Source organism: Phlebotomus papatasi, chromosome 1, assembly GCF_024763615.1.
Source record: "Phlebotomus papatasi isolate M1 chromosome 1, Ppap_2.1, whole genome shotgun sequence".
NCBI lineage: Eukaryota > Metazoa > Arthropoda > Insecta > Diptera > Psychodidae > Phlebotomus > Phlebotomus papatasi.
Genome location: NC_077222.1, coordinates 79,713,702 through 79,738,522, shown reverse-complemented (window position 1 = coordinate 79,738,522; position 24,821 = coordinate 79,713,702). Strand labels below are relative to the sequence as shown.

General features: G+C 32.6%; 1 protein-coding gene across 1 annotated transcript in view; it reads left to right on the top strand.

Annotated features, from left to right (window-relative positions):
- The first annotated feature begins 7,018 nt into the window (after nt 1-7,018).
- Nucleotides 7,019-24,821, top strand: part of LOC129810252 (ras-specific guanine nucleotide-releasing factor 2-like) — a 107,174-nt gene continuing 89,371 nt past the window's right edge. Inside the window, exon 1 of the mRNA XM_055860592.1 lies at nt 7,019-7,525. Within this exon, the coding sequence (XP_055716567.1) occupies nt 7,436-7,525 (90 nt within the window). The 5' untranslated portion in view covers nt 7,019-7,435. The remainder of the gene's footprint in view (nt 7,526-24,821) is intronic.

Sequence of the window (24,821 nt, the reverse complement as noted above, 5' to 3'; positions counted from 1 at the left end):
TTTGCTCACATTTCACTGAGAGAGAGCAACATTATGGTATGTTTACTTTGGAACTTTGAGTATAGCTTTCGTCCAAGGTGTATATGGCAAAAACGAGGAGCTTTGGTCCATCCACCCTCCTGACGTTGGCACACACCCCTCTGTACCTCTTCTGAATGCTACAGGTACACCGGAGAGCTCAAATAATACTCTTCGTGTAGCAATCTCACTCGCTTTTCAATGTATTCGTACAGCCCGGTAGATGATGGGAAATCTCTTGTTGCGCATTCGAAGCTACCCCTAAACCAACCCCGCCTGTCCGCTAACCTACGTCTTTGGTTGTGTGCGGGTGTGACGTTCAAAGCTCACCGCCGAAGCTCGCTTCAGTCGCTGTTCGTCCTTTGAGTGTATCACACGGAAAAAGCGGAAGTTCGACCACCTGTTCGATTCACTGTTCAATTTCACACTCTCTAGGCACAATAAATTTGCACCTAGCACGGTCACACTTCTTCATCCATCAGCACGAATTTCTATCCTTTTCCGTCTTTCTCGAGGGGCTGAAATCTGTGGGGTTCACTCCAGACAATTTGTTCTGCCTCTCTGAGATCTTGACACATTTCCAACGGCAAGTGAGATAAGCAAGAGGTGGAAAAAGAGTGTTTATTGTGTATAAGAAAACATTGTGGACACATGAAGTGGAAAATTGTCTTGTTGCACTTCACCGCAATTTAGTGAGGAAATTGTTTTTTTTCTGCAGGTGATTGTCTTATCATTAATTTTTTTTTTAAATTAGTTTCATCTTCCAATTTTCACATCAAACGTTTAATAACAATTACCTGGGAATTAGTTGACTTTTCCGATAACAAAAAATAGAAATAGAAAATCAGCAAACAAGAGGTACGTGATGCAACAGGCGTTAGTGCTCTTGCACAGCCCAGCCAGAAAATATTCCACCCTCATACCAATTGAGCTTTTCTGGAGCTTTTACAGCCTCTTCGCCCTGGCTATGTGGATTTTTGAGGGAAAATTAATCCGTGTAAAATTGATGGAGACTCATATAGTATTCATGCAGAGAACGCAGAGGTGCTTCGAGGGATTTGTCAGTTGGTGAAGATTAGGATTGAAAGGGAGCTTTCTTGCGTTTGATGGAATATGGTATGGGAAGATTTTGTGTTTTAGCTGAGGGCGTAAGGGAGAAAAACTTTTTCCAGTCCATAAAGTCACCTTCCCGCGCGCAATACAGCCCCTAAACCGAGTGGATCCGAATTATTAATAGAACACACAACGATCTACCCTGCTCTCTTTCGCATCCTCCACCAAAGAGGACTCATACACAGTCAGGGCCTTAATTACATTTTCTCCCATGGCAGAAAAAGCTCAGTCACACCAAAATCCCATTTTTTACAGGAATTCTTTGAGCATCATCTTTCACCTGAAGCTTCTTCTCCTTGGGGCTATTTGTAAATGATTTGGGAGTTTGATGAAAGGTGCTGCAAACAAGCATCCTTAAAAACTCATTTCATACTGCCTCTCGACAGTAATGAAGTGTTGTGCTCCTGAATTATGTATTTCGAAGAAAAATTTTACACAAAACGGGTTTTCAAAAGAGAATCAATCGTTTATAGAAGTGCACTTATCCTGTTTTTTTTGTTTCGTTTGAAGAAGATAAACTTAAATAGGAAGTAATTTGTCTGATGAATAGCCAATAGATCTGCTTCCGGAGCTTTTATGCCAAACTGGTTTATTGAAGAGAAAATTGCAATAGGAAGTTTATTTGTAGTTTCATGAGTGGATATTCTGTGATCATCAGTAAAGAAGTTCTTGAATGGAATTTCCCTGAAAGAACAAAGGCAAAAGAGGACAAAAGGGAACAAAACAACGATTGGTCTATTTTATCTGCCAGAGCATGATGTCAAGGTGAACGTCTTAGTTTTCTTTTCTCAATGCTCTCTCCTTGGTAGTGGACACGTCGCTCTTTTATTCCCTAACAATTCAGAATGTCGTCACTTAATTAAATTCACTATAATTGTCCATTATGTTGTATCACTCTCACTACTTGGATATATCTTCCTTCCCTACCATTACTCTTCCAGCAAACTACAGTATGAATGACGACTTAAATAATTTATTTTCAATCCAACTACCCTGTCTCACACCCTCATAAATATAGTGTTCAATTTGTCTAAATGGTCCAGAAGATTGAGTGCAGAACGTGTGCAGAGAATGGAAATTCAATTGCACCATTAAATTCTCTTCTGTTTCTTTACCCTCGTATAAACAAAAAAAGTTCAATTCTGAAGATTTAATTTCCCAGAAATCCAAATGGAAATTTTCCAACAAGAATCAACTCCCACATTTCTTCTGCGTAACAAATTTTCCCACGAATAATCCTATGTGACTTTTTTATGCAAACCATACAATGGGACTTTCTAATAAATTCCCTGTTATAAAAAAAATAAACTTTCAGCAATATCATGGCAATTTGTGTGGGATTTATAGGAAAATTTTTGCTCAAAAGTTCTAAGGTGCTATTTGAGATGATTTTAAAAACCATTAAATTAAGTTTCAAGGCAACATGGAAATTATTACGTAATTTTCTGATTTTTATTGCATGCACTGAAATTTATAGTGTTTATGGCAATGTAATACCGCATTGATTTTGCAAGAGTGACATATTTTGACCACTCAAAATCAAATTATGGTTTTACTTTACAAATATGGACTTCATATACTGCACTATAACATTTCTCCGATTTTCCGATCTTTTTTAATTAGACTAAAATTTAAACGGTTCAGATCTTGGCTTGATACGGGTGAAATTTTAGGTATTCGGTCAAGCCAGCACTGTTAGCTAAAAAAAAGGTAGCGTTTTTAGCATATTTTTGCTAAAATATGTTGATCGGTCAGCAGTTTTCGGAACCAAGGAAACGGAACTGGCTCTCGAGTGTCGTTTTAAGGTAAGCAGAAATAAAATCGGTTAACATTTGATGCACGCTGGAAACTCTAAAGTAATTTTTCGATTTAGTAATTTTAAAGTAATTTTTCGAAGCAGAATTTGAGTATTATTTCAACGAATTTCTTTAATTGAATTGAGGGACATATCCCAATGATGACCAATAACTTTTTAAGGAGCGAACAGTGGGCTTCTTTCCCAAATCATGAGCTTAAGTTAATTTTAAGTACAAAAAATTAAAACATTAGTAGGGTATTCTCCTAGAGAGATGTCATTATATTTTTTTAAATAACTTATTTGACTTATTCTATGGCGAATATCCTACGACAGTAACCATATTTTTGATATGATTTGAAAAATCTAGCGAGGTAGAGTAAGTATTTTTCACTACTTTACAGCCTTTCAGGGGTACTACAAAAAAATAGAAATAGACTTTCCAAAATGGTTGAACTTTGACCTTCTAAAATTCGATATCAAAATGTTTTTCGAACATAGGTGTTCAAGGATGAAATATTCTCCCTGACTACCTCCAAAACATATTCGAGAATGGAAAAAATGGTTTTGGAGGGAAAGGAAGAAATTCGGAGAGAATAAAGACTCTCCTAGATTATGGTGACTTATGGGGGGTCGTTGAAGACCGAAAATTGATATCTCTTACAATTTGGCCTCCAGCTGTGTCACAAGATGAAAAAAAGGGCTAAAGCATAGGATATGTTCCATTTTGCCTCTGAGTTACACATATAACTGCTCTCTCTTTGATTTTGAGCAGTAAAATTAGGGAGCTTTAAAATCAGGACGCTTTAAAAATTAGGGGCGCTTGAATAATTAAAGGCGCCTGAATAGTTGAAAGCTCCCAAAAATCAGAGAAAGACGTTATGTGATTGCTTCAAAAATTAAAGCAGATGGCTTGAAGAAGTAAGGGCCTTGACAGACCTGAGGATTAGCCGAGAGACGACTTTGCGTAATTATATCTGAAATAATGGTTAAACTACATTCCCATCATTTTCCACTAAGTCGTCTTTCGGCTTAAGTCGTAAGTGTGTCTAGAGCATAGGGGTTCTTCAAAAATTAGGGCACCCTATTTCAAAGCGACTAAAATTGGAGCCTCTTATACCTAAGTGACTAAAAAATATACTATTTGTTTAAAACACGTACTGCTGCAAAAGAAAACGCTCAAAATTGTGTGTAAATCGAGAATTGCTTCAATATAAAACTTTAAAGACAAAATAGCTATAATTTCAAAATTCAGTATATAATTTTGTATGAGGGGCGCTGGTTAAGATACCCTTCCTGGGAGTCAAAATTTTTTATTACGCCACTGCTGAAAAATATACATATTCCTCAATTATGTTTACGTCAATACTATTAGGTCAAAGCGCGCTACCTTCGGATGACTCAAACTTCGGACAATTCAATTTTTTCTCTATGTTCCTTATGGATTTCAGCCATAGCTCTTTTCTGAAAATTTGAGGCATTGGACTAGCTATTAAAATATGATATTATAATAAGCCAAATTCATTTATAACACTTTGAAAAAAAAAAATGATTCGCGCGAAGCATAAATCGTCCGAAGGTAGCGCGCTTCCCCCTAGTAATTTTAAAATTAATTTTAATGAAGTACGAGGTGTAATAGAATACACTTAGGGTGAAAGGAACACCTATTGACACTCTAAGAACTATCGTTTCGTGTCAGGACTTATTGACACCCTACTCTGTCCATTTGGAATACGAAATTCGAACACTTATCCTTATCGAAAAACGCAGATTACTGAAAAAATGTTCTATTATTAGATTTTACTGGATGCATTAAATAAATTTCAACATTTTGACAAAAGTCTCAATAGACATTCCCTGTTGAAGAGGTGTTCCTTCGACCCTTAATTATTCTATTTTAGTTAGCCAAAAGGTCTTACTTGACCCTATCTATTGAGAAACTCATTTTGTACCTTTAAACTTTTCTAAGCTTAGGGGAAGGTACTCTCCCTTCGAAAGTTCATACTTTTAAATATTGTAAATTTTCTTTTAATTTTCTTGAAAGACTTGCATATTTCTATTAATATTAGTTAGCTTATTATCAATAATTAATAATTATGTAAGTCTACTAAGAAAAATAAAAGAAATTCACATTATTCAAAGGCATGAACGTTCGAAGGAAGAGTACTTTCCCTTAGCCGTTTTTAGAGAACCAAAAGTAGTATTTCAGAAAACTTGCAAAAAAAAACGATTTTTTATAAGTTTTCATGCTGATATTACAAAAAAGTTGAAACAAATTCGACTGATAAAAAATAGTAATGGAATACTATTGTATGAATTACAATGCATTGATTGTAGCTAGTGGGAGGGCATTTTTACTGTCTTAATTTTAGAAAACTAATAACTGGTCCAATGCAAGTGTCCCTGGTTCGAATCCCCTTTAGGTCACCAGGAATTTTTCTGGCGTTAAAGGTGTTCGGATTGCATCCAGTGAGCTTCACTGCTCATCCCGTACAAGAAAAAATAATAATGCATGTCTAGAAATCCCCTTGCGGGAAGGTCTTGTTCCTTCATGGGATGTTGTGCCAGCATTATTATTATTATTAATAATAACTGGTCCTAATTTAGACCAACTCCCTTTAGTTATTTTCATTTTTTTAATACAAACCAAAAAACGTTCTATATCTACTCTGGAGCAAGCCATATCTCAAATGATAACCAATCAATAAAAAAGGGTAAATGATTTCTATTGGCATTTAAAAATCATTCCAGATTTTATAGGTAGGTTTGGTGATTATTTGTTAATCCGTTGTAAATTAGCTTGTTAATTACATAGTACATATTCACGTAATGGTGGAAAATCAACAAAGTTCTCGAATTTATGTAAATTTAAGTAGTTAGTGAATTTTCAATTTTTATTGTTTTCAGTTCTGTTACAAAGAAGGTGAAGAAATTTAATTTTCGGAAAAACTTCTGAGATTCCACAGAATTGTTTCAAGGGAAAATCTCTTTTAAGTAATTAAAGCTCTCGCGTTGAGTGTCTGTGGATGAATAATAAATTCTTGATTAAACTTTTCCAAAAAGTCCTAAGTCATGTTTTACAAGTGTCCTAAACATTTCAAGGAAGACTTTTAGCGCAGATTTCAGGAGAATGAGGGTGAAGGTTGAGACTTTTTACAAGTTTCATCAAATATTATTTTATTTATTTACTTTTTTATTTTTAATTACTCTCTTTGATGAAAAATGCATTTTTTTTGTTAAATTTTAAATAGAAATGCATTCGTGTCTTGGGAAAAAAGTCGTGTTTTTTTAATTAGCTTTATACTGACAACAAGAGCATTACTTGGGGCAAAACTATTTCCCGGAAATTGAACTGTTTCATTAACAACCAGTGTGTGATATTTGATGTACATTGTACAATGTACATAGTACACTTTATCTGAGCAACATCCTTGCTTAAAGTCAGAACTGGTCAGGGAAAGTTTCATGCTGTGGCAAAAAGTGTGGGCGTCCTGCTTGGTATTTTAGTTTCTCAATTTATCCTCTCTGCATCTGTTGCCATTGTGGATGACCTAGACCTCCCTAAAAGAATCCCAATTTGTGCTTGTGTGGAAAAAGACCAAACATTATTGTTACATTCTGTGCATGATGATTTGTTTCAATAATTCAGGCTTCTGCTCATAGTGCCGATTTCTCTCTGGATTTCTCTGATACGAGCACATTAAAAAGTCATATCTTTCAGCACAAAAAAAATTGCCTGGAGTGAGAAAGTTAATTAAATTCCACCAACTTCTCACTCAAACTCTAACGTCCCAATTTTTCCTCATTAGGGACCTACTGCTTTTAGTGAAAATGATGATTTTGCTAGGGTCTTGGAAGTTTTTCATTCTAACGTCCCTCTGTCCGGGTATATCCAGGGGACAGAGACAAATGAGATGAAATTCTGGTGGGTGAATTGAAGGGTGAAGTGTGACACATCCTGAGGGACAAATACATCATACTCATAATTCGGTGTTGAGTGAAATTTCCCGCAAAATTATCGGGAGTGTCCCGTTGAACTGCGCGTGAGCTTTCAAATTATGTGCCTTTTCTATTTTATAGAAGCTTTTTCACCTGACGAAATGTAGCTCAAAAGTGAAGTGATGTCATAAATTCTAGCAGAGTGACATCAATTGGTAAATTCTGGGAAAACTTCAAGTGCTGTGAAGGCACGGTGAGATCGTGAGAATGTGCGTGAAAATGAATTTTGCCTCAAAGTCAACAGATGAAATGAAAGTGATGAAACTCAATGTGAAATATACGTGCTTCATCCATCGTTCCAATTAATCTCCTTTTGCACGTGAAGACTCCTGCGTCGTCGTGTGAATAAAACGTAACACCGTCAACACTGTCAGGGATTTTGTGAGATACAGAAGGTGCACAAAAAGGGCACTAAAGCGGCTTTAATCGCTTGGGTCGAAGGAGAACTCGAAAGGAAAAAAGGTCCTTCACATCTCTCTATATAGCTTCTTTCATCAATTGCTGTACTAAATGCTAAGCCCCAAGATGCAGAGATCCGTGCGAGTGAATGAGAATCAAGTGATTATGCTCTCCGATCGTGCGTCCTACGATCACTCAATGGTGAGTTCATAATGTTAATATTATTCCCTTTCCCAGCCACCCCCCCCCCCCAAAATAGCTCCACTTTATTTACCCAAAATTGGCAAAAATTAGCAGAGTGTGTTAAAACTCAATGAATGCCAACACAAATTATTTCCATATCATTGAATGCATAAATTTTCCGCACAACCAGTGAATAATTTTCTAGATATCATCATCCACTACGATGACCTTTTAACCCCTTCTCTGCTTCTGTCTATTTAATACAAACGATTCTAAATTCAGAGTGATTTTCGCCTTTCGGTCCACCCACATAGTCAATGGACGAAATATGACACTGCTTCAGCACGATCGAGAAATTTTGATTAGGCTATTCTTATTCATGAGGGTGAAAGTCTCAAATTTCACCATAAAAAAAATATTTTTTTTTCATTCCTTTTCTTTTATTTTTTCCAACGGTCGATACTGGTAATCCAGAACATCATGCAATATGCTTTTATAACATAAGGGCAAGAACGAGTATGCAAATATTGGGAAATGTCCTCATTTTATTATTTATCAGAGTCAAATCAAGATGAGATTTCGAAAGTTCTGTGAAATATATTAAATGTCCAATATCAGAGTTTCAGTTATCTTTATCGGAGCTTTGTTTTCTAAATCTTTCAAAAAAATAAGCAGTGAAAAATAAAAATTGTTTAGAGTAAAAAATTTAAATTTGATCTGTAGACTATTAAATTTTGCTAAGTAAAATCCAAAATCTTTTCTAAAATCGGTCTAATTTGTAAAGTAATTAATGTCTAAGATGTCTTCATCAGGTAAAGTGAAAACCTTTTTTTTCTCTTCCTGAAATTTCAAGAAAATTTTACTGCTTTTTAGTACTTCAAATCGAGTTAGTGGGAAGTGAAACACTTTTTGAAATACGGCTTTGTTCTCCTGTTTTTAAATGAACTGAATCTCATTAAGTTAAGATATAATTAACCAAATCTGACACTGGTAAAAATAAAAGGGTCAAATTGATCCAAATTCGATCCTTTTGCAAAGGATGAATCAAATTTCGAACTTCGAATGCACATTTATTATATTAGAACATGTTGATTTGATCCATCCTGTACAAAAGGATCAAATTTCGATCAATTTGATCCTTTTATTTTTACCAGTGGAAGCTAAATCACATAATGATAAGGCTCAGTTCTATTTAATAAAAGAGAATAGAGTTTTATTTCAAAGTTGTCCCAACCCAAGTCAAAAATTCCGCACTCCCCCCCCCCTACTCCTGAAATTTGATTTTTAGTAAATAATAATTTTAAGTGTTCATTTGTACAACTCCTTATCTTGCCAAGCTTTGGTCATGTTATATTCTTTGATGAACTAAATAATAAAGTTTGTGAACTTTTTGCCACCTTTCAAAATGTATTTTTGTTTAGATTTATCAAGAATTGAGACCTTAAAAATTTAGTTACATAAGATTGACATTTTTGATTCAAATATTTACGTTCATGTAAACCTACGCGTATCTCCAAACGTACATTCAACGCATCGCGTTTTGACCTGACATTATTTATTTAATTTAACACATTTAATACTTAAGCTTTTGTGCTCAATCGCTAAATAATCGGTTATATAAATAAGTCTCACATAATATATATCGCTAATAATAATAATAAGTATAATTCTTTTGACCCTGACGTGTTTTATTGTTCATTTGCACTGAATTTTAATTATTATTCTCTATGATTCATTCATTTATCATTTATTTTTAAACCAGTTTAACTTTGACGATTTCACCGCAGGCGCCGTTTTAAAAATCTGGATATTTCGAAATAATAGAAGCTCTCAAATAATAAATTAAAATGCATAAAATAAATATATTCCCTTTAAAAAAATATTTATTTTACCAGCTACAAGAACAGCATTATTGCGCAGGTTTATTTAAAAGCATCTTTTAATAAATTTATTGAAAGAAAATAATTTTTTTGTCTTAATTATCATAAAATTATAATTATCTCAGTTTTGTACAGCGTTATGCAAAAATTTTACTCTTTTACTCCTTTTATCAAAAAAAAAAAAAAGAAAAATCTAGCATTCAGTTTAAAATTCTAATGGTAATGGCTTAACGGGCTTAATCGGATTCTGAAAGTGCACAAAACTCTTTATATAATTGCAGTTTAACTATATTAATTTAAATGTTTAAAATAGTAGTCTTCAAAATTTAAAAGAAGTCAGTTAGCTATGAAAACAAGATAAATATACAAGTTGTTTTTTTATGAAAAAAATATTTAAACAAGTTTGTGAATAGTTTTCATCGTTTTCACCAACAAAAAATTTATCAAGAAAAATCAAAATATATAGGTGAGTTTGTAAAGAATCTCACTGATACTACAAAAAATGAACTACATCTGCTATATCCTTTATTCGTTCAAAATGGTATTGAAATGCCCGTTGTGCTATATTCGTTGTAATATTAAGAAATATGGTAAATACACCCATATAAAAATTTGAATATAAAGAATAATGAGCAGAAATATGTATCAAAGCAGGTCCAACTCTTCACTAAAAATGTTACTAGGCCCATTTTGTACACTCAGAAAAGAGCTTATTTGAGGCAAGGTTTAAAATCGACTATAAACAGGGTTAGTCACGGTTTAATTTTAAAAAGGTTTTAAACTGTAAACATGAGTTAACCCTGTTTCAGCAATTTTAACTCCTTTTTTTAGCGAAGGATTTCACTATTAACCTTAACACATCGGTTTAAATCTTGCGCAAGGTTTGAATGGTTTCAAATTTCTATCATGGCGAGATTCTTAATGCATTTAAGGGTTTCTCGTGTAAACTTGTCAAGTGGAATCAGTAAGAGAAAAATGGTGTTTAGTGTTCAGTGTGCCTCAAAGAATGAAGGCATTCGCGTTGACATTTCTGGAATTGGGGCTCAATATGAGCCCCCTCAGTGACCACCCAGGGACATATCAGCGACAAGAAGAGTAAATTGTGAAAAGTTCTGTGGTAAGTGGTGCTTAATTTTCTTTTCAAGTTTGTAACAAAACGTGCGCGTCAAGAATCAAAGTGCGGAGTTTTCTCTCTTTTTCATGAGATTTTCACTGAATTTAGGGTTAATTTTACCGTAAATGTGTAAATAAATGGTGAGCAATATATTTTCTAAAAAAATCTCGGTGAAATTCTTAAAGATTTTAGTGGAAAAAGCGTGAAAATTCTGTTCACTGAGGATTATCCGCACGCCTAAATTTTAAACCCTGTCAAGATTAGGATTTTACCCCTGTTTTAACCTTGAGTTAACCGTGTTTTAATCTCTCAAGGGTTGATTTTCATCCTTGCCACGGTTAGTATTGGTGCAATGTGTGCGCGTCTAAAGCCATTGTGCGGCGTTTCCTCAAGTTTTCACAGAATTTATCCCAATTTTCCACCATCATGCCTAAATAAACAGTGAGAAATTAATTTTCATAAAAAATATCGGTGAAATTCTTGAAGGTGTTAGTGGAAAAAGCGTGAAAATGCTGTTCACTGAGGATTTTCCGTACGCCTAAATTTTAAACCGTGTCAAGATTAGGATTTTATCCCTGTTTTAACCTTGAGTTAACCTTAAGTGTTTTAATCTCTCAAGGGTTGATTTTTATCCTTGCCACGGTTAGTATTGGTGCAAAGTGTGCGCATCCAAAGTTAAAGTGCGGCGTTTTCTGTATTTTTAACGGGATTTTCACGAAATTTTAAAAATTATTATTTTCTTATCTTTATCTTTATTTTCTAAAAAAAATCGATAAAATTTCTCGTGATTTTAGTGAAAAAACTGTGAAATGCTGTTCACCACAAAATATTCTAAAGACTTTTGAATTTTAAACTGTGTCAAGATTACGTTTGAACTTCTTTTTTTAATCTCGAGTTAACCGTTTTATACGTTTTCTATTTTCCACGGGATTTAGTCTCATTTTTTGCTAATGAATAAACAACTATCTATCTATCTATCTACATGTCTAAACGGTTAAGATAAATTTTGTAATTTTAGTTTATGTTACCATTTTTTCTTAGATGTCGGAACTCCAGATTTGCAGAAGTTCGAACGAGAGGATCATACTGAAACATGGAAATTTACCTAAAATTTCAAGAGGAGAGAGCAGAAGCACGCCAGGGAGCAGTGGAAAGTGCAAAATAAAATAATTGCCACCGTCCTGCTTACACATCCTTTGAAGTGGTGCAGGCTGAAGCAGGATTGATTAATTTCAGGAATTACGTAGGTTTCAGAAACCAAATAATATGCCCTCTTTAATTTTTTTTAAATATAATAAAGAATATTTCTGAAACATAAAAGTACAACATTAGAACAATATTTTCTAAAATTTTCATTTACAAATTTTAAGAGGCTGATCTTTTAAAATGATTTTCGGAGACATAACTCACATAATTTTTCTCTGAAATCAGAAAACTAAATATTTGCTGTTAGCAGTTGAGTAAAAGTTATATTTCAACGAAAGTTTAAAAACATGAAATTTATTTTCAATAGCATTATTTAAAAGAAAAAAAATGGCGTATTTTACACTACATTTCGCCGTACAAAATAAGGTATGATCAAGGAAAAAAAAACAATCCTTGTTTAAGTTTTAAACAATCGACTCTAGAAGTATGCAAATTTTCGATGAAATTGATGCATTAGTTTTCGAAAAATTTTGCATATAAATCTCACAAATTGACATTTTAAAAAGAGCTTTTAAATTTGATGCTTCTCAATTGACTTTAAATAAATTTGTGAAGGCTCTATCCTAAAGTTTCTCACTGGCTTGAAGCTTTGAGATGAGAAAATATTCTTCACATGTTGTACTTTGTTATCAAAGAATATGTATATATTTTTTTTAAAGTTCCAATACTACAAAAAATTTCTATTAGGGTGTATACCCCATGCTGGCGTATACACACTAGTAGAAATTTTTTTTAAAAATGCCTTTTTAAAGCAAATTTCCCGTATCCTTGTAGGAAGAAACGTCAGAATTTTTTTAAAAAAGGCATTTAAAAAAAAATTCTACTAGTGTGTAGACGCCATAAAACTGTTAAGGTAATCTAGATATATTTATTTATTTTTCATTGAGATAAGATTAAATATTGAAAAAGAATATATAGGTAAACAAATACTGTCAATTTTTCTTGATAGATTTTCCTAAGTTTTTGCTTAATTATTTTGAAAATAACTTTTCTCATGCTGTTGTAAAATTTACTCCCTAGTTTTTGCCAATATTGTTTAAAAAAGCTTTAAATAACAGATATTTTTATGATACCTTAAAAAATAATAATATAATAAAGTTTAAAGTAATGAAATAACTAGGAGTTATAAATTCTTATATTTGTGTTAAATTGTAATTATTTAATAGTAAAATAAGGAATTATAATGATATATTGTTAGAGAAACAAGTACTATTTTATTGTAATAAATTCTAAATGTTTACTTAACCTAATTATAATTTTTTTATACTTCTACACTGATGTATGTATATGAGAAATTCAAATCTCACTTAAGTAAACTTCTTGGAGATCATTTTTCAATCTTTGTTAGAATTTAAGTCAAATTTACATGTAAAACAATTTAATAAGGCTTAGAAATTCCTTTTATAATATTTTTCTTCACTGAGAAAATAAGAAAATAACGACTAAAGTATAAACTTTTTATTTTAGCCGTTACTTTTTATTTCCTTAGTGATGCAAAATATTATAATAAGAATTTCTAGTTTTATTTAATTATTTTCCAAGTAAATTTGATTTTAATCTTAACAAGGGTTAAAAATAGTCATCCAGGGGTTGAAAGAGGCGAGATTTGAATAAACTCATGACAAGGGTTGTTTTTCCGCTTGCCAGGGGTTGATGGAAACAAGGATTGAGTGTAACCCGTGTTACGGGTTAAGCCATACTCCTTCCAGGGTTTGACGAAACAGGGTTTAAGGTATAAACATGGCGAGGATTGGTCTTCATTCATGCCAAGGTTTACTGAGAAAAAGGTTTTAAATATACCCCTGACAAGGATTATGGTTTACTCTTGCCAGGATTTGACGAAAACAGGGTTTAAAATATAATCGTGACGAGGATTGGTCTTCATTCCTGCCAAGGTTTACTGACGGCAAGGTAAATCAATATCCATAACAGGATTTGACTTTCTACCTTTTCAGGGTTTGGTTGAAACAGGGTTTAAAAAATACTTGTACGTCAAACCTTGTCACGTTTAGGTTGAAACAGGGTTTGGCATCAGTTTGATAGACAAACCCTGTTTTACATACCCATTTAACCGTGGATTTTTTTGAGTGTAGGTGTTGGTGACTATTTAAAAGTTTCCAAGACCCAAATCAGAAATGACTGTCAGTCATTGGGAAATTAATGATATCCTTCTGAAAATTCACAACATTGACATTTTACTTCTTTAAAACGACTTAACCGATCTTAATGAAATTCGGCTCAAAGTCGAGGTATGACTTAAGGCTTCTACACATTGTGAATGGTTTTCATCAAAAATTGGAAATTTGGTAGAATTTTGAACGTTTCATCTACAGTAGTGCTGACGATTTTCTCCAAAAATACAATTTTTTTAAAAAAATTGCTCCCAATGTGTATAGAGGCCATTAAGCTTTAAAAAAATATTTTTAGATTATACCACTGACCTGACTGCTCTATCTGGTAGCTCCCATACAAACGATTGGCTCTTTTTAACCATCGCGCATTAAAGTGCAATAAAACGAAAACTTTGCATGTAAAACTATTTTCTCATTTACAGTAATATACTCATAAAAAAAGAGCTAGAGTTACTGTAGATCATAGGGTTGAAAAAGGTACCGTTATCAAAAAAAAATAACAAGAGTTTCGGAGTCCCCACCGTCTTCAAAGGCCTTAAACTCTTTTTTCAACGAGAATATTTCTGCAAAGGACGCATTTTGCTACATACAATATTTTGTGCGATGAAAATAGGAAAAATAACGAGAAAATTAAGAGATAGTGATATGGTTTGTTTTAGGAAAATCTTCCCTAAGTCCTCCTTTTGGAATTGTTCTTTGTAAGAACTCAAGGTAAATTGCTATTGTAAAAAGGAAGTATTGTAAGATAATTCAACCTACTTCTTAGGTATATGTTTGATCCTCTAGTCCTTACATACTTTTGGGATTGGTCCCGGAACAAAAGTTGATACCTTTGTCAGTATACGTATTCGATGGTATAGGTCTCATTCGTGGCGAAAGGTTGGATCGTTTTAGTCATTTTCCTTTACTGTTGATTTTATTATCCAATTAGCTCACATTTGTTATAATTGTAAGCCCTTTTAAATGAATTCATGCTTATCCTAACTAATTGGCCGTTTTGTAAAACTATTATATTTTTAATCTTGAGCAATCGATAAAAACAATTATTCAATTTAATTATCCTATAAATGAAATATCCACCTACATAACCTTTAAGATATAAACAGTAATGAAAAAAAGTTCACGACGTGTTTCCGGGATATTCAAATAGGAAGAGGTAGAGAAAAAAATGAGAAGGTTGACTTATAATAATAATATAATAATAATAAGCATTTATTCATGCCCCAAGCAAAGCATTTTACAATTAAGGGACTATACAAATACATGATAATTACTTTAAAATATTTATTAAAATATATATTAAGCTTGCTTATAAGAGGTTCTTCGGAGATTTGAAGTCGCTATCTGCATCTGTTTAATCTGCAGCTCTGGTGGTGCTCAGACTAACTGGTCTCAGAAATGATTTTCTTTGTGAATATCTGTTTTGGGTTTCCATCGTGGTTCCCGGACAAAAATTTTGAGAGGTTAAAAAGTAAAGGGATTATTGTTTATTGCCTTCTTGGTAGAGTTCGAGCAATAAAATGAATCAATATAATTATTATTGTATTTTTGTTTTGCTTACTGTAAGGGACATTTAGAGATTATTATAAGACCGGCTGATGCAAACGATGGAAATGTATTTACTCACTATAAAATATTCCATAGCATGGGATCGCAAACAGTTTGCGTATTTGTGTGTCATACTACCCTCGGGATGAAAAGCGGTATGAAATATGAATTTCAATCCTCTTGTCGATATATACCAACAATTCATACATTGTTCCACTTGTATTTCACCACTTTTATCCTAAACCCGGCACTAACCCATCACTTCCGCCACCCACATTTCTTGGGAAATGAAATGGAACTTAAGTGCTCCGCAGAAGAATAAATAACATCTCATGGAATCACAAAAGACATCATAGAATGAATTGGTGTCACATCAAAAGAGTATTTGAAGTACCACCCACGATGAACCCTATACTAATTTCCATAATTTATTTTTCAAACACATCTCTCGTTTATCTTATATACACTCTGTGTAAAACCCAAGTTAAATTTTACCAAATAGAGGTAATGCTTTCCACAAAATTGCACTCTAAAGTGAAAAGTGAAAAATTGGCAATTTTTTTTAATAGTTTGCAAAGTCGACACTCTGAAAAAAATCTTTACAAAAAAAACTACAGCAAACTTCTAAAGCTAGAGTAAACTTTCAGTGAATATATGCATGAATAAGGAACGATATTGAAAAAGCTTACCTACACCGAGAAAAATTTGGATGGTATTTTCTACAAATCGTGTCTTTAAATTCTACTATCTCAAAAGATAGTAGAAAATGCCATCCTCCATAGAAACTTTCCTTTAGAATCTACCATCTTGACATTTTAAAATTTACTATCCTATGGATAGTAAATTCTAACAGCCGGATGGTAAAATTTACTATCCTCATTTAGATTTTACCTTGACCTCTCTTAGATTCTAATATCCGGGAAGTAAATTTTACTGGCCGTATATTAGATGTTAAAATTTAACTGGAAGACAGTAGATTTTAACGGAGGATAGTAATTTGGATTGAAATTACCATCCAAGCCAGTAAAATTTGCCATCCTGCTGTTAGAATGTCATTTTGGAATATCGTGGGTGCCGATTCAACCGTTCCCGATATGCTTTGAATACATTATAGCAATTCGTGGCGCAACTGGAAGATGCTGAACTGTCATCACAAAGGTCGCGTGTTCAAATCTCGGCGCAGTCGTCAATTTTCACGCACCAAAATGGCTTGAAATACAGAGAATAGCATCCAAGAAGGGCCCCAAGCCCTCAAACAATGGCCAAAAAGCAATGAAAATAAGGAAAAATAAATTTTTCCGACATTTTTCATTCTAATATCCGGCTAGTAAAATTTACTATCCTGCCAGTAAAATTTACCATCCGGCTAGTAAAATCTAACATCCGGGGATATTAGAATTTACCATCCGGCTATTAGAATTTACTATCCATGCAATAGATTCTACAATTTTTGACAGTCCAATTTAATATCGCGTTTGCTGGGTGACTTTTTTACTATCCGGCCATTAGAATTTTGTATGGAGGATGGTAAATTTTACCATCCACATTTTTCTCGGTGTAAGGATGATAAAATATTAAACCCCAGTGTTTCTACTTTAAGAAAGTATATTTAGAAAACTATTTTATGAGAAGCTTAATATCTTGATGTATTTCTCGACCACGTAAATAAATAACCGAATAACATGCTCATACTCTTTTTTTTTCACTTGAAACCTTTACCACCATTTCTTTACAAGATGACTTGAAAGTTTTAATTTTACCATCCTAATAAAAGTTGTAATGTCTTACCGTATTTTATATCAAACCCGAATGTTGCTTAATAGAGCATATTTGAAGTTCAAAAATGTTGGAAAATTTATAAGAGCAATTTAGTCCGAGCCAGATTGTTCATAAAAGCAATGAAGACCGTTTGTATTTTTATAATGAAGCTCAAATTCAAATTACATAATAGAATTTGAAAAGTTGAAAGATTTATAAACCAATAATTTTTTATACGAGGTTAACTCAAATACGGTGGTTCTCTTTATGGTTTTATAGGAGTTTCTAAATGATATAAAAGCATTTGCCGTGCGGAAATGAGTTTTAGCCCTGGTTTTAGGTAATATTCTTTACAATAATAGGAGTTCAATATGAAACCCGACCTCCAATAATTGAATTCAATGTTTATAGAGACACATTTTGACACGTTTTATAGCCACTGTACGTTTACAGTAGAAAGATTTTTGATGAAAGAACGGAGAGAGATATTAACTTATGGTTTTGGGTTTAGGGTGATAATATCCACCACATTTTACTTATCAAACAATTATATCTCCACAAATCATAAATTTTCTTTCTTTCCCCATTTAATCAATAAATAAAAAATAAATTTCACATTAGAAAACGCAATTATTTTTTAACATTGCTCAATAACTCACTATCTACGACAAATCAATAGAAAAAAATGTGGACAATACCTTCTGCAAAATAACATGTAATAAATTCACGCGGAAAAACCCTTATCATGGTGGAATTACCAACACTATACGACATCAAATTGAAGATTAACTTCGATGAAAAGCCACTTTGACCCCTTCAATTCCCCAAGTGCCGAAAGAAATCCCATATCTTTTGCTTATACTTGGCCTTTCCAGCTGAAGGAGTTAGTAAAGAGATCACTTTCAATTTATGACCGGGAAGAGGGTTCGTCGTATGGCAAAACCCTTAGCCAAGTGGGTTATTTTACTGAAGTGAATAAATTCTAATTTTGGGCTTTGAGGTGACTTCCTTGTGGTGGACTTTTACCATAATTTAATAAAATAATTTATATTTTGAATGTCATTGACTAATAAAAACTTGTTGAAATAAGTGATTCAAAAAATGCACATCATGTTTTTTTTTCTTTTTCACATGCAACAATTAATAGAAGAAATTTGTGAACAATAAAATCAATATTCTCTAAAAATAGTGTTTTTAGGGGGAAGTGGGGCTCCTTTGAAAGGGGGCACATTTGAAATTGGTATTTTTTTTATTGAGAAGTTAAATTGCATTATGATGTGGCTCAGTTCCATTTAAATATAGGAGAAAAATCCACATTTTAAGGTGCCCCACTTCCCCCTAATTACGACAAAACACGTGATGTGATGTGTTGCCGTTTGTGTCTTGTCAAATAAAAACGACAAGACAATACCAATGGTTACGTTAAAAAGTCTTCAACCGAATTGATTAAAGTATTCATTTGACTGAGTTTTTAATTCAAATAGGGGAAGTGGGGCACTTGTGAATGTGGGGCAGCTTTAAAATGTGGATTTTTTTTTACATATTTTTAAATAAAATTGAGCGTTATCAAAATATAATTTAGCTGCATAAACAGATTGAAAAGCTAAATTACATTATGATATGGCTCAGTTCCATTTAAACATAAGGGAAAAATCCCAATTTCAAAGCTGCCCCACATTCAAAGGGGCCCCACTTCCCTCTAACACATTCAGTATTTCAATAGATAAATTGAATTTAATTTAAATTAAATATAATATAAATCCTCAAAGCTTCTTTGACACTCAATATGTTTTGGGTTTTGTTCTTATTGTCATAAGAACCCCAGTAACTTCTTTGGTTATAATTTTATCTAAATAGATTTCGATACATTTTACGCTGAGTAATTATGCACACGGGTAATTGAGGGCCCAAATGATAGATATAAAAACCTGTATGTAAATGAAGATTATTTGATTTTATCGAATGTTTGACAGGTTTCAAGCTGTAATTCAGATTAAAACCCGGTTTTAGCCCAATCTGTACATTCAAATTAAATAGAATATTATAGTGTAATTTTGCAATAATTACAATATCGTATTTTTCATTGAATGACTTTCACAGAAAGGGTACTTTTTATTCTGTGTCGCTTTTATTAGAATTAGAGGCCAAATGGTTTCAGATAATGGCATAGAGGCCCTTTCCATAAGTCGAACCTTGCATTATAAATGTTAACTGTACCTTTCTTCAACTCTTTAATTTTTTCAAATATTTTTAGAAGGTTGTCTATAGGCCGACTTTTAGTCCATATTCTAAAATACTGTCAAACATATTTTATAACATTTTTCTGGTTCTGATTCTGGTCAAGCTATTTTTCAGTTTTCTTTGTAAAAATTTTGCAGATATTGCACCGCGACCTAAACAAATTTGCTCGTAGTTCTTATATTATTTCGGCGAACATTATAAAATATGTATTTTTAGATAGCTTTTAATGCACAATTTCGAAATAACTATATCAGACTGATAAGTCAATTCTCTTTAGGAAAAAACTTGCCATTAGTCTAGTGCTTCTATGCAAAAACGTATGGAAAAATGAATGTCGAGAGGCCCCTAGTTTATTGACTATTTTAAAATATTTTCTTGGATTTAAAGGATCAATATCTTTTTCTACTTTGGAAAAACATATCTCGTAAATAATCTTGTAAACTTCTATTGCTAATAGGGATTTTTGTAAAATCTTGGTATTTTCAAAAATATATCTCATTAGAACTGAATTCACCAAGATTATTACACAAGATTATTGAAAAACTCTTGTCAAAATCTGGTTTTTATTGATTTTGTTTAGGGATGGTGCTACAGTGTACTGACATTATACTTTCCCGTTCTTCTTTATTTCGACCCTTCACCTTCTCCTTAAGTACCTATTTTTTGGTGAAATTTAGTAAAATACATTCTATTTGAAATCTTGATCCTGTTTGCCTAAAGTAATCGAACGGTAACAAAATGCAACTTGGGTCCGACAAAAAACTTCCTCTCTCCAATAAGGTGACTTTTCTAAATCAGACATGATCTTTTTTACTGATCATTAGTTTTTCCCTCACTTACTATAATTTTTGGCATATCTCACGTGAGCCCAGAAGGAGCTTACCTATATAATGTTATAAACGTATAAAGGGAAACTGTAGAATTGAAGATGCCACCTATTTTTCACTTGAGAGTAAACCGTTCGCGGCGACTGATACTCACTCATTGAACGTTTACCTATTAATAGGAGCCCCAAAGCAATCTTTCGGCACCCATAAGGATGGTACGAGTTGGACGAGTCAAAGGAAATAAAGAATTTTGACTAAGAGATTTCGATTGACCGTTGACTGGGTTGACATATCGTCGGTTGCGTCTACCTCTGTCGTATCTCTATTTGTTTTCTATCTGCATTAGGAGCAAGCTACAATACAGACGTCCCCTCTTGCGAGAAATGCTGACATAAAAGAAATGCAGATACGACAGAGGTAGACGCAACCGACGATATGTCAAACAGGCCGTAGGCTCTACGTTCATAAATTAATCAAAAGATTTTTTTTTTATCTTTAAATACCTTTTAAAATATATTCAGGTGATGCTAATTTTCATTCATATACATTTTTTGTATTGTATTTTTTCCAACATGTGTCTTTACAATAGTTTTCTATACTACGGGTCCGCCGCCGACTTAGCGTTGGTAACCAGCCTCCAAAGCCAAACGGCGGAAATGCTTCTTCTCAGGCTGTATATTTTTTTGTCGTGTTAAACGATCTTTTTCTTTAGAGTAAGCTAAGTGAATCTCACTGGGCAATATGGGTGAGAGGGAAACTATCAGATAAGACACATGGGAGATACGACAACGTGGCTAGATACTAGCACGTGTTGTTGCCGTAGTGATGAAGGAAATTAAAAAAAATAAAAAATGTATGTCTATATGAAACAAGAAATATATTCTTGCAAAAGTTTGAAATTAGATGTATTTAAAGGTAGAGTATAAATCTTAATCTATTTGCAAAATTAAGATTTTTTTAAAGTAGCTTTTACATAGTTTACAATAGTTTCTAGGGGAATGTAGGCATGGTTCGCAGAGAGTGAACCTTCAAACGATGCGAATTTTCTCTTTGTTTGCAAAGAGCTGACCTACCATTTCTCATCTCTTTTCATGAGATTAATAATTATCTATCTTATGGCTAAGAAATGACGATTCTAGGTCTTTGCAAACAAAGAGAAAATTTGCGTTGTTTGAAGGTTCATTCTATGTGAACCATGCCTATATTCCCCTAACCGTCTCAAATTTCATTAATGATTTTTATTATTGTTTACAATGAAAAACAATTTTACTTACATTTATTTTAAATACAGAAGTATTTTTATTTTCCATTTTAATCGTCCAAGGTAGAGAAAAAAAGAGCACCACCATCAAAAAATAATGGAAATATCGGAAATACAGTGAAATAATTGATTTTTGGTGATGTGAGGAATCAAGTTCGGTAGAAATGGAAAACCATACTTATACTGTTGATATGGTTTTCGTTTTCAGCTTTTTTTTTTAACAAAGTGAGAGGCGGAAATCTATTTTTGAGACTTTCTCCAAACCCTAATACTCACCATTGGTGGTCTTTTCAATTATTCGATTTCTATGAGTAATTTTCATCAGTTCGGTTCATTGAAAAATTGAAAAATTGGGGTAAATTAGTGAATTGTCTCCCATGGTGCTCTTTTGAAGTTAGAAATTGATTTGATGTTGGATATTTCAGTGTGTTTGTCCACAGTGTCAAATTACATAATTTCTCACTCCCCGAGAAAATTACATTCTCAGTTCAAAAACCACTTACCATGAATGGGTCCCTTTCGTATCCCAAATCTCGAGTGACTTTTATGATGGAAAGTGACAGTAAAATGATTGTTATTTATTAAAAAACTTTGCCATACCGTGATTTATTCTTGAAATCAATTTTTTTGGTCAGTAATATTTCATTCTGATCAGTAAAATATTCTATTTAAGTCAGTGTTGTAGGTAGTTAATATAAAAGTGAGCATAAATCACATAAGTAATACCTTAGATATAAATATGAGCCATAGCACTTCCTTTTCCAATAATTTATTGTACTTTATGCACAATTTATGATTTAGAATTTGTTATTTAAGTTTTAAGGATCAATTGTGCCTAATACTGCGTAATATATTGCAATAATCTTTTTTAATACAATACGTTTGTTTCCAAAAAAAACATGGCATAAGATGCTAAGAAATCTCACATTTTGTGCCGTTTTTTTACAAACTTGAGAGGATATTTTGATGAATTTCTGTTGTAATAGAAATTGGAAAATAGTATCATTCAATTTTACCTTAGTCGTCCATCAATCCTGTTGCGGTAACTCATCCACCATGCCAAAAACCATCATCCTTCGTCAATTTTTGATCGAGGCAGTGTTGGTGTTGAGATGGATTGCTCTAAAAGTGATTTGTGAACTTTAATCCTTATACCTAATCAGGGTTATTTTTACCTTAGACTTTTGGCTTCCATTACTCACTTTCACATAATTTGTTATTGTAAAAGTCTTGAAATATCTTAGAATCATTTTATTATATCAAAACTTTCTTATTATAAGAAGTGCACGAAAATGAGAAAGTTTCTATAAGCATTAAACTTACATAAACCCAAGCAGAGCTGAAAGTTGAACTTTGAAGTAATGCGTCCTTTGAGAGCTTTTCAAATTACACTGAATATGTTTGGTGCTAGATGCTATAACTTTTAGTCTATTCCTTAAGTTTACTTGAAAATTGTTTTAATGATGATTAGTGCTTTATTATGTGATTATAACTATGACTAAACCCTAATACCTTTCATAAGGTTATTTTCTTGTTTCAGAGAAATTATAAGGCCACATTAATTTTTCATTTTATTTGTTAGTTCAAAAATGGTTTATAAAATTTTTTCAACGCATCAAAACTTGCCCAATGTGTAGGTCAATACTTTTTCTAAAAATATTTTACTTTGCTCTTCAAAACTGTTATAAAATAAGATTGAAATAATTTGTCAAATGGACGAAAATTCGGCTTAGACAATGTCTGAAATATTCCCGATAAACAAATTTGTAATGTTGGTGGAGAGTAAGAAAAATCAAGGTCATGTTTACAGAAGACGACTTATAAAGGGTGTCCCGAAGACCCAAAGCCGATATCTCAAACCATTTCGTCTACAACTCTGGTGAGACAGAAAAATTGACATCCTCTTTCAAAATTTTACGAAATGTTCAGACTCATGAGTATGGTGTTTTTCGCTCTACTAGGAGTGATGTTGTAACAAAAAGAAATCGAAATAATTTTTAATGGATTTTTCTATAATTTCACAATAAAAAATATAGTCCTTTGTTTGTGATATTTCGGTAAACGCATTATTAAGTGTAAATATTTGAAAAAGTCATGATACCGACTTCAATATTGAAAAGAGTAAAAAAGTAAAATTCAATTAAAATAATAATTTTGTAAAAAGAAAATGTTTAATAGCTCCTAGGGTCGGAGGAACGTCTGTTCGACAGGGAATCCCTATTGACACTTTTGTCAAAATGTTGAAAATTATTTAATGTATCTAGTAAAATATAAGTAATATAACGTTTTTTCTGTAATATATCTTTTACTATAAACAGAGATGTTCAAATTTCATATCCCAAATACTACAGAGTAGGGTGTCAATAGGTGCTGACACGAGTTGTTAAAGTGTCAATAGACGTTCCTTTCACCCTACATAATATGAAAAAATTTCATCAAAATGGTACATTTTGACATATTTTTACATGATTTACGTGCACTTGTGCATGAAATTTATTTAAAAATGCTTTTATTTGACACCTGATTAAATTCGTGACGATCCGAGGTACAGAGATAGTCGCAGTTATATCCATTTTTATTAATTTATTATAAAAAGTTAAGATTTAAATGCACAGATATAGTTACATGGATCACTAATATACCGATTAGCATACCCAAAACCACCAAATGCCCATGTCTCTTAACATTCCGATCATCAGTACTCTTTCTTTACCACAGTAAAAAATTATTGGGTATTTTACCATGATTTTCGTTATAAATTTACACATGTGTAAATTTTTGTGTACTGCTACACATTTGTGTAAATTCTACACATTTTTTTACACATAATTTAAAAAATTCTGTAAATTTACAAGAAAAATCGTGGTAAATGAGAGTATTATTTTATCTAAAACAAATTTAATATTACACATGTGTAATAAAGTGTAGAGGAAGGTGGGGCTACTTTGAGCCGTGGGGCTACATTAATATGTGATTTTTTCGCCTATATCTAAGAGAAGCTGGTTTTTACAATTATTTTATTTAGATCCACAATTACTTTTTCTATCTAAATTATATTTCGTTAAAGCCAAGTTTCCTTTAGAAATATGCATTGGTTTTCTTGTCCGCAGATTACACAATTATTCTTTACATAAAATATATATTTAACAAATTTACCTGACGTATTTACATAATCTTTTAAGCGATAATAGTGGTAAAAATGAAAATCAACGATTATCGTCATAATCTTTTTTATTGTGTATACCTAATACCCAAGTTAAAAAAAAACAGTATATAAGTTAGCTCAATTACAGTTCCTTTATTAATTAAAAGAATTTTATAAAAAATATTAAGTTACATGAAATTGA